This window comes from Canis aureus, chromosome 9 (assembly GCF_053574225.1).
Source record: "Canis aureus isolate CA01 chromosome 9, VMU_Caureus_v.1.0, whole genome shotgun sequence".
Lineage (NCBI taxonomy): Eukaryota > Metazoa > Chordata > Mammalia > Carnivora > Canidae > Canis > Canis aureus.
The window spans coordinates 32,595,629-32,615,000 of record NC_135619.1 but is presented as its reverse complement, the minus strand read 5'-3'; the positions used below and the strand labels follow the sequence as shown (position 1 = coordinate 32,615,000).

Here is a 19,372-nt window from a genome sequence, read left to right as displayed (position 1 = left end):
AGGACTCAGACCTAAGAAACAGTTATATCATCTGGGAAAGCAATTCTTTAATAATCAAAACATATTAATTACATGTTAGAGGTTAAAATTATGGTGGTTAAGCCAGTTATTCTGTGTTCTTCTAACAAGTTGACATTCCCTGTAGCATGGTTAATCATTTATAAGATAAAGTCCCTGTATTACTTGCTTCATATCAATGTGTGTTTCAGCAGAATAGTTTTTTATTGAGCTCAGTTCAGATATGGATTCAAAAATCTGTGTATTATAATTATTCACACTTATAAATAAGAGACCTTCAAATTAATTTTTCCTTTTTGCAACAGCTGTTCATAGTTTCAAATTGAGTCGAAATCACGTTGACTGGCACAGTATGGATGAAGTGTATCTTTATAGTGATGCAACAACTTCTAAAATTGCAAGGACAGTTACCCAAAAACTGGGATTTTCTAAAGGTAATTGTTAAGTGTTACTATGCTTTGTCAAAATTTGTAGAATCTTTTTCTCTTATATTCAAAATAGGCTATTCAAATTCTACTTTTAGAATATTTTAAAGATGTTTTAAATTTAGTGACAGTTACTGCCCTATTAAATGAAACTTTATTAAGGTGACTAAATTCACATGTACTTATCAGTGATAATCATATATTTAGACTGATCTGGCAGGATTAATATCTTTTATACTTCTAGAAACACAAGAGCAGTCAAACCTCAGGCAGTGATGTGAAAATAAAACATGGCAATTAAAGGTGAAAGCTAAAATTTTCTGTTGGGTTTAGTGAAATGGAAGTCATGAGTGGATTTGAAGTCTAGGTAGGTGAAGAAATAGAGGCAGTGAGAATAGACAACTCTTTCAAGAAGTGTGACTAAAGGGAAGAAAAGAGGAAATGATACCTGAGGAAGATGTGAGAGCATTATTAATAAATTCTCAGAAATTTTTGTTAAGTCTGGTATTTTTTTGCTATTCCATCTTTTGTTGTGATTTCTTTGATAACAGATGTGCTTGAGTATATTCTTTGTTTACTAGTCATTTATATTTGTCTTGTGAATTATCTTGTATCTTTAGCCTGTTCTGCTATTTGAATGGTTGTCTTCTCACTTTTTGATTAGTAAGCCCTCCTTTGTACCTCAGTAATTAGCTAATTATGCATATATTTTGCAAAATTTTTCCCAGCTTGTGATTCATCTTTTATCTATGCTTCATGGTATTTTTTTGATAGAGAACTGTTTAAACTTTTGTGTTCAGTCCGTCCTTTCTTCCTTCCTTTTCTTTTTCCTGTGGTTTCTGACTTTGGTGTCATGTCCAGTTAAGAACTTTGTATCTGAGCCAGTCAAGATACATTATCTTACAAATTTCATCCCCACCCAACCCAGTGAATTTTTTTCTTTTTTCTTTTTTGTTTTGTGTTTTTTTTTTCTTAATATCCCTTTTACTTTATTATTTCTTTCAATATATATTGTCAAAATGTTGTTTCTGGAATAAATAGTAAACTTAGAATCATAATTTTTCTACAGCATCAAGCAGTGGGACCAGACTTCATAGAGGTTATGTAGAAGAAGCCACATTAGAAGATAAGCCATCACAGACTACCCACATTGTATTTGTCGTGCATGGCATTGGGCAGAAAATGGACCAAGGAAGAATTATCAAAAATACAGCCATGTGAGTTCTTTGATGAATACATTCTTCATCTAGTCTAATAGTCCAAACTTGTGTCTGGAGTGTAACAGAGTTTAATCTTTCCACCACACGTTTCTTCAATGCCAGTTACTGTAATACCTACTTTATATATGTGCTGCCGAACTGAGCACTGTAATACCTACATTATAGATGGAAATTCTGGACCAGAATTTGGAGTGCTATGTCCAGATGATGGTGATGATAATATTTGAGTTTTTTCCCCCACCGCATTGAGAAGGTGAAGGATAAAGTGTTTTTAACTTATTGATTTACATTAAACTAAGATTGAAAGCAAAGAAGAACGTTTAGTTTTCAATTTGTATCTTGCTCTCTGAACTGCAGAAACAGAATAATTGCAAAGTTTCATGATTATGAAGAACCTAGGAATTATTTAAATTGCCGGTCAGCAGTTTAACCTGGCCAATTAATTACTACAAGAGGGAACCAGACTCTAAATTTTACTCAGACAAGGTGGGTGTTTACCAATACACCAGGTACATTGTTTACCTCATTAATTTACTTCTATTCATATCTTTATTCTAAAAACTCCATCATGTTATGGAGGTGGAGGATGTTTGTATTTGTGTTTAAAAAACATTAAGGACTGTATTTTGAAAGCAAATGTTAGGGTTAAAAAGTTTCACCTAAAATTTGGCCTTAACCTAGCACCAGTATGAAGAAAAATCTAATCTGGGGTGCCTGCATGGCTCAGTTTGTAGAGCATGCCACTCTCGATCTCAGGGTGATGAGTTCAAGCCCCGTGTTAGGCGTGGAGCCTACTTCAAATTAAACAAAAAAAAAAAAAAAAGAGGGATGCCTGTGTGGCTCAGTGGTTGGGTGTCTGCCTTTGGCTGTGGGTGTGATCCCAGGGTTGGGATCGAGTTCTACATCAGGCTCCCTGCGTGGAGCCTGCTTCTTCCTCTGCCTATATCTCTGCCTCTCTCTATGTCACTCATAAGTAAATAAATAAATAAAATCTTAAAAAAAAAAAAAAAAGAAAATCTAATCATATTTATGATGTGATGAAAACAGATCAGTTGTTGATTCAGAGCATACTTTATCTGGTTCTGAGGCTTCAAGTAAATGTATTTCTTCAGTCCTTAGCAAATACTATGTGATACCAAGAATTTTGTCCTTATCAAATAATAATAGTGCAACGTTGCATTTGTTTTCACTTTTTATTGTAATCTCTTAATGCCAACTAATGGATTAAAGTAAAAGTACAGTTCAGCTTTTAAAAACTTTGTCAGATACTGCCAAGCCACCGAAATTTTGGTCAATCTTCATAACTTTTATTACACAAATCTCTTCCCTCTGATTCTGACTTTATTTTTTGTTGAGTTGCACATTACTTCATATATATACATTTTTGTTAAAATGCTGATCTTTTGCTTGGATATTTAGGAACCCGAGAAATAGGTTTAATGGCATGTTTTCTCTGGAACTATTGATAAATGGGAAGGTACCGGCTTGCATATTTTGGGTGTACCTGAGGGAAGACCTAACCATAAAGGCTTAACCCAAAAGGAAGATTTAGTAATTCATAAAACTGAGAATTCTAAACCTAAGATTTGCCAGTCATGAGAATCCAGAATTCAGTGTCTATCTACTCTGCTTTCCTTCATTTTTGAGCTATACTTAGACATCTGATTCCAGATATGGTTTATATTGTGTTCAACTTCAAGAAGAATAAGCCCTTTTTCCATAAGTCCCAGTTGGTTTAGGCATTTCAGTGACCAGTGGTGTCACATCCAGCTACCTGAATCTACACATGCTGCTATACAGGGTCTGATCTGCTGAACTTGTCATTTCCCACAATCAGATGGAAATTGGCTTCATCATAATTATAGGGAGAGGTAGAGCCACAGATAAAAATCAAGAGCTAATATTGGAAATAGGATGAATGAATCCAGAGTGGCTCAAAAAAACAAAGTATCTGCCAGGGCACCTGGGTGGTACATTTGGTTGTGTGTCCAACCCTTGGTTTCCACTCCAATGACAATGTCAGGGTCGTGGGATTGAGCCTCATGTCAGGCTCCACACTCAGTGCTGAGTCTCCTTGGATTCTTTCCCTCTGCCCCTCCTGCTGACTGACTTGACTATCTCTCAAATCTTAAAAAAAAAAAAAAAAAAATTGTTGGCTATAGAGAATTGGCATTATTCCTTCAGAGACAGGTTAATTTGATGGAAAACTCCCCACATAAATTAGTAATTGATAGAAAATAAACAAAAAGGAATTCAGCTTAATGGAAAATCCAGAGAATTTCATAATCCTTTCCCTGCTTTCTACCATTCATTCCTAAGTTAGCTGTCCAAAACTAGAGAAAGAGTAAAATTAACTCCATCCTGGTCACTGCCCTTCTGAATCTTGTTTGTATTTGTGAGACTGTAGTTGAAATGAACAAAGTAGTATAAAGGGTTATCAGACTCCACCCTGCTGGCAACGTTTTGTTCTCTGAGGATCTTTGAAATCATGTTTTTAGAATCCTAGAGCTAGGTGTTTATCCTTCACCTTATTTTAGTGATTGATGTGGGTTGAGAAGAAAGTTTATAGACAACTTCTAGGAATATCAGAACTGGTTTACTGAAATGGATGACTGTATCTGAAATTGGATTTACTTTTTGTGGCACTTTATTATAAGGTAAATCTTCACTGAATTTATATGCTAATACCGTGCTAAAATTTTAGCAGAGTATAAAGACTTTCTAGAACCTGGTAGATTTAACTCTTAAGCTAATCTTATTCCCTCTTGAAACTTAATTAAAAATGATAGCAAAGGAATTTTAATTTTTTAAAATTTTTGTATATTTTTCTATTGGAGTTCGATTTGCCAACTTATAACACCCAATGCTCATCCAGTCAAGCGCCCCCTCGGTGCCAGTCACCCCATCCCTCCATCACCTCCCTTTCCACTACCCTTTGTTCATTTCCCAGAGTTAGGAGTCTCTCATGTTCTGTCACCCTCTCTAATTTTTCCCACTCGTTTTCTCTCCTTTCCCCTATAATCCCTTTCACTACTTTTTATATTCCCTTTATGAATGAAACCATATGATGTTTGTCCTCCGATTGACTCACTTCACTCAGTATAATACCCTCCAGTTCTATCCACGTTGAAGCAAATGATGGGTATTTGTCTTTTTTTTTTTTTTTTAAGAATTTATTTATTTATTCATGAGAGACAGAGAGAGGCAGAGGGGGAAGCAGGCTCCATGCAGGGAGACTGATGCGGGACTTGATTCTGGGACTTCAGGATCACGCCCTGGGCCAAAGGCAGGCGCCAAACTGCTGAGCCACCCAGGATTCCCTATTCGTCATTTCTAATGGCTGAGTAATATTCCATTGTATATATAGACTACATCTTTATCCATTCATCTTTTGTGGACACTGAGGCTCCTTCCACAGTTTGGCTACTGTGAACATTGTTACTATAAACATTGGGGTGCAGGAGTCTTGGTCTTTCACTGCATCTTTATCTTTGGGGTAAATCCCCAGCAGCGCAATTGCTGGGTCGTAGGGTAGCTCTATTTTTAATTCTTTGAGGAACCTCCACACAGTTTTCCAGAGTGGCTGTACCAGTTCACATTCCCACCAACAGTGCAAGAGGGTTCCCCTTTCTCCACATCCTCTCCAACATTTGCTGTTACCTGTCTTGTTAATTTTCACCATTCTCACTGTTGTAAAGTGGTATCTCATTGTGGTTTTGATTTATATTTCCCTGATGGCCAGTGATGTGGAGCATTTTCTCATGTGCTTGTTGGCCATGTCTATGTCTTCTTTGGTGAAATTTCTGTTCATGTCTTTTGCCCATTTTAATGATTGGATTGTTTGTTTCTTTGCTGTTGAGTTTAATAAGTTCTTTATAGATCTTGGATACTAGCCCTTTATCTGATAGGTTATTTGCAAATATCTTCTCCCATTCTGTAGGTTGTCTTTTAGTTTTGTTGACTGTTTTTTTTGCTGTGCAGAAGCTTTTTATCTTGATGAAGTCCCAATAATTCATTTTTGCTTTTGTTTCCCTTGCCTTCATAGCTGTATCTTGCAAGAAGTTGCTGTGGCCAAGTTGAAAAAGGGTATTGCCTGTGTTCTCTAGGATTTTTGTGGGTTCTTGTCTCACATTTAGATTTTTCATCCATTTTGAGTTTATCTTTGTGTCTGGTGTAAGAGAATAGTTTCATTCTTCTGCACGTGGCTGTCCAATTTTCCCAGCACCGTTTATTGAAGAGACTGTCTTTTTCCCAATGGATAGTCTTTCTTGCTTTGTCAAATATTAGTTGACCATAGAGTTGAGGGCCCATTTCTGGGTTCTCTATTCTGTTCCATTGATCTTTGTGTCTGTTTTTGTACCATGCTGTCTTGATGATTACAGCTTTGTGATACAACTTGAAATCCAGCATTGTGATGTCCCCATCTCTGGTTTTCTTTTTCAATATTCCCCTGGCTATTCGGGGTCTTTTCTGATTCCACACAAATCTTAAGATTATTTGTTCCAACTCTCTGAAGAAACTCCATGGTATTTTGATAAGGGGATTGCATTAAATGTGAAAATTGCCCTGGGTAGCATTGACATTTTCACAATATTCTTCCATGCCATGAGCATGGAATATTTTTCCATCTCTTTGTGTACTCAATTTCTTTCAGCAGTGTTCTGTAGTTTTTAGGACATAGATCCTTTACCTCTTGGTTAGGTTTATTCCTAAGTATCTTAGGCTTATAACTGGGTGCAATTATAACTGGGATTGAATCCTTAATTTCTCTTTCTTCAGTCTCATTGTTAGTGTATAGAAATGCCACTGATTTCTGGGCATTGATTTTGTATCCCGGCACATTGCCGAATTGCTGTAGGAGTTCTAGCAGTCTTGGGATGTAGTCTTTTGGTTTTTCCATGTACAGTATCATGTTATCTGCAAAGAGGGAGAGTTTGACTTCTTCTTTGCCAGTTTCAATGCCTTTTATTTCTTTTTGTTGTCTGATTGCTGAGGCTAGGACTGCTGGTACTATGTTGAATAGCAGTGATGAGAGTGGACATCCCTGTCGTGTTCGTGATCTTAGGGGAAAGGCTCTCAGTGTTTCCCCATTGAGAATGATATTTGATGGGCTTTTTGTAGATGGGTTTTAAGATGCTGAGGAATGTTCCCTCTAACCCTACACTCTGAAGAGTTTTGATCAGGAATGGATGCTGTATTTTGTCAAATGCTTTCTCTGCATCTACTGAGAGGATCATATGGTTCTTGTTTTTTCTCTTGTTGATATAATATGTCAGGTAGATTGTTTTACCAGTGTTGAACCCACGTTGGATCCCCGCGATAAATTCCACTTGGTCATGGTGAATAATCTTCTTAATGTGCTCTTGGATCCATTGGCTAGTATCTTGTTGAGAATTTTTGCATCTGTGTTCATCAGGGATATTGGTCTCTAATCCTCCTTTTTGGTGGGGTCTTTGTCTGATTTTGGAATTAAGGTGATGCTGGCCTCATAAAACGAGTTTGGAAGTATTCTGTATTTGGAAGTATTTTGGAAGTATTCTGTCCCTTTCTAGCTTTCAGAACAGCTTTTGTAGAGTAGGTATTGTTTCTTCTTTAAACGTTTGATAGAATTCCCCTGGGAAGCCATCTGACCCTGGACTTTTGTGTCTTGAGAGGTGTTTGATGACTGCTTCAATTCCTCCTTGGTTATTGGCCTGTTCAGGTTTTCTATTTCTTCCTGTTCCAGGTTTGGTAATTTGTGGTTTTCCAGAAATGCATTCATTTCTTCTAGATTGCCTAATTTATTGGCACATAGCTGCTCATAATACGTTTTTAAAATTATTTGTATTTCCTTGGTAGTGGTTGTAATCTCTCCTTTTTCATTCATGATTTTATTAATGTGAGTCTTTTCTCTTTTTTAATAAGGCTGGCTAATGGTTTATCTATCTTAATTCTTTCAAAGAACCATCTCCTGGTTTTATTGATCTGTTCCACAGTTCTTCCTGTCTCTATTTCATTGAGTTCTGCTCAAATCTTTATTCACTCTCCTTCTTGGTGTTGGTTTTATTTGCTGTTCTTTCTCCAGTTCCTTTAGGTGCGAGGTTAGCTTGTGTATTTGAGTTTTTTCCAGTTTTTTGAGGGATGCTTGTATTGCAATGTATTTCCCTCTTAGGACTGCTTTTGCTGTATCCCAAAGATTTTGGTTGTGTCTTCATTTTCTTTAGTTTCCATGAATCTTTTTAATTCTTCTCTAATTTCCTGGTTGACCCATTCATCTTTTAGCAGGATGCTCTTTAACCTCCACATGTTTGAGTTTCTTCCAAATTTCTTCTTGTGATTGAGTTCTAGTTTCAAAGCATTGTGATCTGAAAATATGTAGGGGACATTCCCAATCTTTTGGTATCAGTTGAGTCCTGATTTGTGACCCCATATGTGGTCTATTCTGGAGAAGGTTCCATGTGCACCCAGAAGAATATGTATTCAGTGCGTTCGGATGGAAAGTTCTGTATATATGTGTGAAATCCATCTGGTCCAGTGTATCATTTAAAGCTCTTGTTTCTTTGGTGATGTTGTGCCTGAAATATCTGTCATTTGCAGCAAGTGCTGTGTTGAGGTCTCCTACTATTATTGTATTATTATCTAAGTATGTCTTTACTTTGGTTATTGATTGATTGATATACTTGGTAGCTCCCACATTAGGGGCATAAATATTCATGATTGTTAGGTCTTGTTGGATAGACCCTTTAAGTATGATATAGTGTCCCTCTTCATCTCTTACTACAGTCTTTGTGATAAACTTTAATTTATCTGATATGATGATCGCTACCCCTGCTTTCTTTTGAGGACCATTTAAATGGTAAGTGGTTCTCCAACTTTCATTTTCAGGCTGGAGGTATCCTTAGGTCTCAAATGAGTCTCTTGTAGACAGCAAATAGATGGGTCTTGCTTTTTTATCCATTCTGATACCCTGGGTCTTTTGATGGGATCACTTAGCCCATTCCCATTCAGAGTAACTATTGAAAGATATGAATTTAGTGTCATTGTAATATCTTTTCAATCCCTGTTTTTGTGGATTATTTCTTTTGGCTTCCTCTTTCTTTAACAGGGTCCCCACAAAGGAATTTTTAAAGAAGAAAGGCATCAAGCTGTAAGCACAGAAAAAAATGGAAGAACAACAGCAAACCAGATTGTCAACAAAATTTATTTTTTGAATAGGAAATATATTCACATGGTTTACAAAGTATAAAAATGTGCAGAATGAGAAGTCTGACTCCCATTCCTCTCTCCATCATCCCCCATTGTCTTCTGTCCTTGTGTCTTATAGCAATGTTATTCATTTGTTTTATATTTTTCTAAAATTTCTTTCAGCAATGCAAATTTTTTCACACAAAGGTGGCATATACACTTTTGGGCCTTGCTTTCTTGTGTAAAGGGTGTACCTTGTCAATTGTTTTCATTTTCTATTTTCATCCTTTCCTATATATATCTTAAAACCAATTTGTGTTATCAATTGATTTTTTTAAATTGAGAATTATAAAGCTTTATTTTTTCAGAGCTATTTAATGATCTTTAATTGGACAGTAATTCTTAGGTCCTATTAATTTCTCTCTCTCTCTCTCTTTCAAAATATCAACTAAGCAAGCATTCATTGCCTACAGAGGAACGATGAAGCTTAATAAGCTTATAGCAAGACGCAACTTTGTGTGGAGCCTTGTAGCTGTACATTCATGGGTTGTAGCCTGTGCTATATCATAATGTTTTTTAATCATTCCTGTTTTGTTGTTTTCTCTGTTCTACATTGGTCTCAGGGTTTCTCATGTAGTCAAGACCCATATATTTAGGAAATATTTTACCATTTTTAGTAAGGCAAATCTGGAGGCATAGCCAATCTCTCTCCCTTCCTCCGTCCCTGCCCTCTCTTCTCCCTCTTCCCTTCCTTATCCCCTTCCTTCCTCCATTCCTTACTATTTTCTTTTATCTTTCTCTTTCTTTCCTTTTTTGAATCATTGCAATTAATTACAACCAAGTGATTTAGGAGACATACCTGCTTGCCTAATTAGTATCTAAATATGTGACCATTTGAGAACTAGGATAGTGATCCTGCAGAGTGGAGGATTATGTAAATTTACTGTAGGAGACCACAGTACTTTAGTCAAATGCAGTATTTTCCTGAGATTATAACTCAGAGTTTCTCAGCCCCACCAGTTTTTACATTTTGGTCAGATAATTCTAATTATTATATCATAATGAACTACGTAAGAACTCTACAGCCATCAAACATGAATTTATGGGTAGGATAATATTAGAAACCTTAAAGTGTGGTCTTTCTTTATACATTCTTATACTTGTTAAAACTAAACATTTGAAAAGATGAATCAAAGAGGGAAATAATTACCTTATCGAAATCAAAAGGATTATAGGGGAATACTGTGCATAATTCTATGCCAACAAATTAGATACCATAGATGAAATGGACAAATTCCTAGAGAGATACACACTCACAAACTGATCTGGTGGTCAGTAAGAAGATAGAGAAAATCTAAATTGACCATTAACAAGTAAAGTATTTGAATTAATAATCAGGGACACCTGGGTGGCTCAGTGGTTGAGCGTTCTGTCTGCCTTTGGCTCAAGGCATGATCCCAGGGTCCCAGAATCAGGTTCTACATCAGGCTTCCTGCACGAAGCCTGCTTCTCGTCCCTCTGCTTATATCTCTGCCTCTCTCTCTCTCTCTGTGTCTCTCATAAATAAATATGTAAGATCTTTAAAAAAATAATAATCCAAAAACTTCTGAAAAAATGAAAAGGCTCAGGACCAGATGACTTCATTAGCAAAATCTGCAAAACATTGAAAGAGTATCAATTCTTCACAAACTCAGAAAAGTTAAGAGTCAAGAAGACTTACCAACTTATCCTTTGAGGCCAGTATTGCCCTAATGCCAAAACCAGACAAAAATGTCATAAGGAGAAAAAAACACTATAGGTCAATATCCTTTACGAATACAAATTACAAATTAGTATTCATTATGGACACAAAAATCCTCAACAAACTGAATCCATCAACAGCATGTAAAGATGATACACACTACTATCAAGTGAGATTTATCCCAGGAATGCAAGGTTGATTCAACATATTTTTAAAGATCAATCAAGGGTAATAGAACAAAGGGAAAAAAACACATCATGTGGTTTTTGATGCATTAACAAAATTTAACACCCTTTCATAATGAAAACACTCAGGAAACTAGTGGGAGAGAAGGGAATTTCCACAATCTGAGAAAAGATATCTACAAGCCCCTGACTAAAATTATACTTTAAAAACCTGAAAGCTTTTCCTCAAGATCAAAAACAAAACTGGGACGACATCTCTCAATTCTGTTCAACATTATACTGTAGGTTTCAGCCAGGGCTGTTAGACAAGAAAAAGAAATTAAAAAGTTCCAGATTATAAATGAAGAAATAAAATGATCTCTGTTTGCAGATAAGATCGATCTTTTTTTTTTTTTTTTAAGATTTTATTTATTTATGACAGACAGACAGAGGCAGAGAGAAGCAGGCTCCATGCAGGGAGCCCGATGCGGAACTCGATCCCGGGTCTCCAGGATCAGGCCCTGGGCTGATGGCGGCGCTAAACTGCTGAGCTACCTGGGCTGCCCACATAATAAGATCTTATAGAGAGAGAATACTAGGGAATCTATACATATACACAGAAAAACTATTACAGCTGATAAATGAACTCAGCAAAGTTATAGGATACAAGATCAGATGCAAAAACAAATTGTATTTACATACTATCAATGAACAATCTGAAAATTAAGATAGCATTTCCAGGGGCACCTGGCTGGCTCAGTCAAGAATGTATGACTCTTGATCCCAAGGTTATGAGTTCAAGACTCAGGTTGGGGGGAGTTTACTTTATAAAAAAAAGAAAAAAAGCATTTCCATTTTACTAAGTATCAAAAAGAATAACCTACCTAGCAATAAGTTTAACAAGAGAAATATAAGATTTGTACACTAAAAACTAGAATATACCTTTGAAAGAAATTGAGCAGACCTAAATATAAGTGAAAATGACTGCCTTCATTTGTGGATTAAAAGATTTAATGTTAAGATTGCAGTACTTCCCAAATTGATCTCCAAACTCAGCACATTCCTATTAAAGACCTATCTGTGCTTATGCAGAAATTGACACGTTGATCCTCAAATCCTTGTGGAAATTCAAGGAACTCAGAACAGCCAAAACAATCTTGAAAAAGAACAAAGACTGAAGACTTAGACTTCCCAATTTCATAACTTACTACAAAGCAAGATGAATGGAATAGAATTTAGTGTTCAATTGATTTTTCAATGGAAGTGCTGAAATAATTCATTAAGGAAATAATAACCTTTTTTAAAAAAGTAGACTCCAGGGCAGCCTGGGTGGCTCAGTGGTTTAGCGCCGCCTTCAGCCCAGGGTGTTATCCTGGAGACCCAGGATCAAGTCCCTCGTCAGGCTCCCTCCTTTGGGCCTACTTCTCCCTCTGCCTGTGTCTGTGCACCTCTCTCTCTCTCTCTCTCTCTCTCTCTCTTGAATAAATGAATAAAATCTTTAAAAAAAAAAAAAAGTAGACTCCATACTGGGCATGGAGCCCAATGCAGGGCTTGAACTCACATCACCGAGATCTAGAGTTGGACATCTACCTGACTAAGCCACCCGGGTGTCCCAAGAATAGCCTTTTAACAAATGGTGCTGGGACACCTGGATATTTGCAAAAGAATGAAATCAAACCTCTACCTCACACATATACAAAAATTAATTCAAAATCAGAGGCTAAAATATAAGAGCCAAAACTATAAACTCTTAAAACGTAGGAGTATATCTTTGTGACCTTGGATTAGGCAATGGTTTCTAAGATCCAACATCAAAAATAGAAGCCACAGAGGAAAAAAGAGATAAGTTGAACTTTAGCAAAAGTTAAAACTTTTGTTCTTCAAAGGACATTATCAGGAAGGTGAAGACAACCCACAGAATGGGGGGATTACAAATTGTAATTTGAGGGCAGCCCAGGTGGCCTAGTGGTTTAGCGCCGCCTTCTCCCCAGGGCCTGATCCTGGAGACCCGGGATGGAGCCTGCTTCTCTCTCTGCCTGTGTCTCTGCCTCTATCTCTCTGTGTGTGTGTCTCTCATGAATGAACAAATAAAATCTTTTTTAAAAAATTGTAATTTGAAAAAAAAAAAAAAAATTGTAATTTGAGAAGAATCTAGCCTGTATAAAGAATGCTTATTTAAAAAGTTCAATTTTTTAAAATAGGAAAAAGATTTGAACAAACATTTGTCCAGATAAAATATACAATGGCACATAAACACTGAAAAAATGTTCAATATCATTAGAGGTTAGGAAGATGCAATTTGTAACCACGATGAGATGCCACTCTCTACACCTGCTAGGTTGACTCTTACAAAAAAGATGGAAAATAATAAATGTTAATGAGGACGTTTAAAAATTAGAACCCTCATGTTGCTGGTGGGATTGTAAAGTAGTACAACTGCTTTGGAAAATAGTTTAGTACTTTTTCAAAAAATTATGTAGAGTTAGCATACAAGCCAGTATAATTCCACTCCTAGGTATATACCCAGGAGAATTGAAAACATATCTACACAAAAACCTGTTAAAGAATATTCAGAGCAACATTATACATCATTGTCCCAAAAATAGAATATTCATTAGCTGATGGATGGATAAGTAAAAGTATATTCATACAGTAGAATATTATTCAGCTATAAAAAGCAGTGAAGTACTGATTCATGATACCACATGGATGAACCTTGAAACATACTAAGTGAAAGAAGCCAGACACAAAAGCCACATACATATGATTCCATTTATATTAAATATCCAGAATAGGCAGATCCATAGAGTCAGAAAGTGGATTCATGATCACCAGGGCTTAGGGAGAGGAAACATGGGGAGTGAACGTTGTGACTACATTGTTTCTTTTGGGGATATGTAAGTTCTAAAATTAGATAGTGGTGATAATTGCACAACTCTGAACAAACGAAAGAGCCACCAAACTGGGATGCCTGGGTAGCTCAGCAATTGAGCGTCTACTTTCAGGGCCTGATCCCCGCTCCAGGGATCAAGTATCAGGCTTCCTGCAAGGAGCCTGCTTGTGCCTCTGCCCATGTTCCTGCCTTTCTCTGTGTGTCTCTCATGAATAAATAAAATCTTTTAAAAAGTAATTAAATAAAAATAAAATATTTTTTAAAATAATTAAATAAAAATAATTAAATAAAAACTCTTCAAAAGAAAAGACTCAGGTTGTGTCAAAAGGAGACAGAAGCCACAGAAACAAAACAAAACAAAAGAGAAGCCAACTTGAAGATATTTACTGACCAAAAAAAGGAGAGAGTTGTACTACAAAACAACCAAGTATTCGATACGAGGAAATTTCTCTTTCTAGAAGTATAAGCTTTGTAAACAAGGAGTGATGGAACCATAATAAATCAATCTAAGCAATGATTGTCATAACTGCTAGCATCACCAAAAAGAGACCAACACAGATATATGCACCTATGGAGTTAGTAGTCTTGCCAAAACAGTGGAACTTGAATCTGATCAAGCCTCATATCTCACTAACAAATTATGGGAAGTAGAGGACAAAGAACATGTTAAACAATACCATGGAATTGCAATCATTAAAAGTCAGACTCTGAAGAACTCTACAGGACAAAAATAAATTAGAAAACCAAACCCCCCCCCCCCAAAAAAAGGAGAGAAAGGAACCAATAGATTAAAAGATACATGAGAGAGATATCCACCACTTACAGTGCATGGACTATACAGTAGTCCCCCATCATATCTGCAGTTTCATTCTCCATGATGTCAGTTAACTGGTGTCAACTGCATCTGGAAGCAGATAATAGTAGCCTAACGCTGCCTCACAGTGCCCGTGTCATTCACCTCACTTCATCTCACCACATAGGCATTTTATCATCTCATATGTTATCATAAGAAGCAGAAGGATGAATACAATGCAGTAAGATTTTGAGGGAGAAACCACATATATATAACTTAATTGTTATAATTGTTCTGTTTGATTATTGTTACTAAGCTCTCACTATACCTACTTTATAAATTAAACTATCATAGGTGTATATGTATTGGAAAAAACAGAACATATAGGGTTCAGTACTATCTGTAGTTTCAGGCGTCCACTAGGAGTTTTGGAATGTATCCCACATATAAAGGGGAAACCATTGTATTTCGAGCTCAATTCAAACAAATGAAAGATATATTTTATGTTACAAAATAGCATGTCTAGTCTAACTGGGGAAATGGGACCACTGAGCCACGTATTTGCTGAAATTAAAGAATTGTTAAAAATTTGGTATGATAATAGCTCTGAATAGGTTATGTTTTCCTTATGTTTAGAAATAGCTACTAAACAAGTTACAGATGAGATGATGTGATGTCTGGGATTTTCTTTAAAATATGGGGGAAGGGTGCTCTATAAAGGGTTCTTGTGAGGGAATTTGGGGGAATAATAGAACTAGACTGTATCTTAATTGTGGTGGTACTAATCGTGAATCTATACCACTGACCCCAAAAAGGAAAAAAAAAAATTTGCTCTATCTTAATTTTTATTTATTTTTTAAAAGATTTTATTTATTTATTCACAATAGAAAGAGAGAAAGAGAGGCAGAGACACAAGCAGAGGGAGAAGCAGGCTTCATGCAGGGAACCTAACGTGGGACTCGATCCCGGGACCCCAGGATCACGCCCTGGGCCAAAGGCAGGTGCTAAACTGCTGAGCCATCCAGGGATCCCTCTATCTTAATTTTTATTTTATTTTTAATTTTTAATTTTTTTTAATTTTTTTATTTATTTATGATAGTCTCACAGAGAGAGAGAGAGAGGCAGAGACACAGGCAGAGGGAGAAGCAGGCTCCATGCACCGGGAGCCCGATGTGGGATTCGATCCCGGGTCTCCAGGATCGCGCCCTGGGCCAAAGGCAGGCGCCAAACCACTGCGCCACCCAGGGATCCCTATCTTAATTTTTAAAATAAAACTTAAAAATTCATATTATGGGGAAGATGAGTGGAGGAATAGATGAAATAGGACAGGTCATGACTTGCTAATATTTGGAGCAGGATGATAGCATAGGAAGTCTTCATTGTACTGTTCTCTCTACCAAAGATTTTTATTTATTTATTTTTTTAATTTTGAGATTTTATTTTTTTATTCATGAGAGACAGAGGCAGACGGAGAAGCAGGCTCCATGCAGGGAGCCCGACGTGGGACTCGATCCCCGGTCTCCAGGATCACGCCCTGGGCTGAAGGCGGCGCTAAACCACTGAGCCACCTGGGCTGCCTTCTACCAAAGATTTTATGTATAGTTATTTAGGATATAATGTGAAAGCTTATAATATTTGAAATCATAGATGAGAAGTTTAGGGAAATAGATTTGAAATGAAGGTTTCCTACTGTTATGAACCATTGCATGGTGTAACAATAATTGAAACATAATAGGATAAAGTTAGAAGCAAGTGGAAGTGGTATGATTAAAGACATTTTATACCATATAAATACATAGAAGAAGTTTCTCTGATAACATGTTTTTGTTTTTATTTTTTTTTTTTAGGATGAGAGAAGCTGCAAGAAAAATTGAAGAAAGGCATTTTTCCAACCATGCAACACATGTTGAATTTCTGCCTGTTGAGTGGCGATCAAAACTTACTCTTGATGGAGGTAAAGTTTGTTTAGAACTTAAATGATTTAGCCACTAGCAACGAAGTGTTGGTTGTTGGGAACAAAGTGTCTTTCATTTAGTTGTCTTGAGGTATACTCAGTCTTTGTTCTAGATTATTTAAGAAAATCTGTTGATTTTTTTTGTTGTTGTTGTTGATTTTTAAAATAATTGTCATATGTTGATTCGGATCACCATATAGGTTTCATAGGTAGCCCAGTTTTTGTGCATGGCTTCTGTAGATTGGGGATTTGGGGGCGTGGTGGGGAGCATGTGGAGGGAACAAAATACTGTCTAAAGTTTTTGAGAGAAAGTGATTTGTTGACACTAAAAACATTTGTTGTCCACAGTTCCATTTGAGCTTACATTTTCTTTCTAATAGTTTTCTTTTCCTATATTTGGAAGATAAAATCTCAGGTTTTTGGTTTCCTTTTAGTGGTTCCTGCATTCTCTGGGCTGGTGAATTATAATCTAGCATAGGGAAATTATACAGTATGTTTGTTTAAATAAAATCATTTTTGTTTGCTTCCTTATAAAGAGGTGTTAGCTAAAATATGCACAAAGTTGTGACCTTTTAATATTTAAACCATTAGAATAGCATGTTTCAGTTGGTGATTTGCATAATCTGGAAAATGAGTGTTCTAGACACGATATCATTAGTGGAGCTTATACTATGTGCCTGGCACTCCATAGTTCATTTTGCATGGAGTTTCTCATTTAATTTCGCATATTTTTGTGAAATATACCTACTTTGTCAGTTATAGCTTATAAATCAAGATAGTATCCAAAGTTTTAACGAGTTGAAAAAAAAAAATACTAGTGACCAAAGAAGACTTCTCAGCAGCAGGAGCTCATATATAAGGTTCTAGTGTAGAAACACTATCTTTTGGACTTTTCCCATTTACCCAGATAAATTTTTCAGGCTACTCAAGAATGTAGACAACATGGTTGAATTAACATTTAATAAAACTGAATATCTAATATTCTATAAGGTTTAAACTACTGTGATAGACTATCAAAGGCATGATAGTGAGTGAGAAAAACTAAAGTTAAAGCACCACTGTTTCTCTCTATTCTCAATACTTTTTTTTTTTTTTTTTTTTTTAATTCAGAGAGAGAGAGAGAGAGGCAGAGACACAGGCAGAGGGAGAAGCAGGCCCATGCAGGGAGCCTGATGTGGGACTCATCCCGGGTCTCCAGGATCACACCCCGGGCTACAGGTGGCGCTAAACCGCAGCGCCACCGGGGCTGCCCTATTCTCAATACTTCTGATACCAAAAGTATGAAGGTTTTTCCCCATACCAACCATTTCTCCATCCTGGGTGTCCTGTAATTTAACTCAGTTCTGTCACAAACTCTCCAGAGAGAGTGCAGTCGGATTAAGGACTCAGTCCCCAAGACTGCCCCCCCCCACTTCAGATGTAGTCAGACATTCCAGATTGTCACTAGTACTTCTGACGGACTAGCTATAAATTCACAGGGAAGGGGTCCCTGTGACTCCATCCTAAGATTCAATAACTTACCAGATTCACAAAATGGCTCGCAAAACTTAAGGAAGCATTTACTTAGATTCACTAGTTTAAAACACATTTACTAATTTGAAAGAGTGTTAAGAAAGGCTGCAATAAAAAGCCAGGTGAAGAGCTATGTAGAGCAAGGTATGGGGAAGGGATACAGTAATTTCATATCTTGTCCAAGTGCGCCTTCCTTCCAGTACTAACATGGGTTTGCCAGTCTGGAGGCTCCCGAGACCCTGTTGTTGTTTAGAGTTTTTATGGAGGTTCTGCTATGTAGACACAATTGATTAAATCATTGGCAATTGACCTCAAGATCAATCTCAAGACCTTTACAGAGGTCAGGGGATGGTACAAAAAGTTCAACCCTCTAGTCACATGATTTCACATGATTGGTTTCTCTGTGAATCAGCCCCCATCCTCCAAGAATCACCTTACTAACACAAACTCAGGTGCAGTTGAAAGAGGCTTATTATGAATAATAAAAGATACTTCTTTCACCCCTCAGGAAATTATGAGGGTTTTAGGAATCCTGTGCCAAGAACCAGACAAAGACCAAACATGTTTCTTATTACAGTTGGTCCTTGAACAAAATATGTGTGGCGATGGGGGCACTGACCACCCCACACACAATCAAAATTTGCGTATAACTTTTGACTTTTCAAAATCTTAATGACTAATTGCCTACTGTTGACCAGAAGCCTTATTAATAACATAGTCAATTAACAAATGTTTTATGTTATGTGCTTATATACTGTATTCTGAGTAAAGTTAGCTAGAGAAAAGGAAGTGTTATTTAGGAAATCATAAGAGGGCAACCCGGGTAGCTCAGTGGTTTAGCACCACCTTCAGCCCAGGGTGTGATCCTGGAGACCTAGGATCAAGTCCCATGTGGGGCTCCCTGCATGGAGCCTGCTTCTCCCTTTGCCTGTGTCCCTGCCCCCCGCCCCCTCTCTCTCTCTCTCTCTCTGTGTGTGTATGTCTCTCATGAATAAATAAATACAATTAAAAAAAAAATCATAAGGAAGAGAAACTGCATTTACAGTGCTATACTGTATTTATAAAAAAAAAAAAAAAATCCATGTATGAATGGACCTGCACAGTTTAAACCCTTGTTGTACAGGGGTCAGCTGTATATCACAGTATTACAGAAGCCAGTCTCAAAGTTTGCATAATATGTGCTTCCATTTTTTTTTTAAACCTTTTTTTTTTTTTTTTTTGTGATAGTCACACAGAGAGAGAGAGAGGCAGAGACACAGGCAGAGGGAGAAGCAGGCTCCATGCACCGGGAGCCCGACGTGGGATTCGATCCCGGGTCTCCAAGATCGCGCCCTGGGCCAAAGGCAGGCGCTAAACTGCTGCGCCACCCAGGGATCCCGTGCTTCCATTTTTTTAAAAGATTCTATTTATTTAACAGAACATGAGCAAGACGGAGAAGCAGGCTCCTCACTAAGCAGGGAGCCTGATGAGGGGCCCAATCCCAGGATT

General features: G+C 37.0%; 1 protein-coding gene across 7 annotated transcripts in view; it reads left to right on the top strand.

Moving 5' to 3' along the window:
• The window catches only part of DDHD1 (DDHD domain containing 1), a 110,871-nt gene that overhangs the window by 57,225 nt on the left and 34,274 nt on the right, over positions 1 to 19,372 (top strand). For all 7 annotated transcript variants that reach the window (XM_077909329.1, XM_077909327.1, XM_077909332.1 and 4 more), the window contains 3 exons: positions 324 to 452; positions 1,513 to 1,660; positions 16,266 to 16,372. In XM_077909329.1, the coding sequence (XP_077765455.1) occupies positions 324 to 452; positions 1,513 to 1,660; positions 16,266 to 16,372 (384 nt within the window). The remainder of the gene's footprint in view (positions 1 to 323; positions 453 to 1,512; positions 1,661 to 16,265; positions 16,373 to 19,372) is intronic.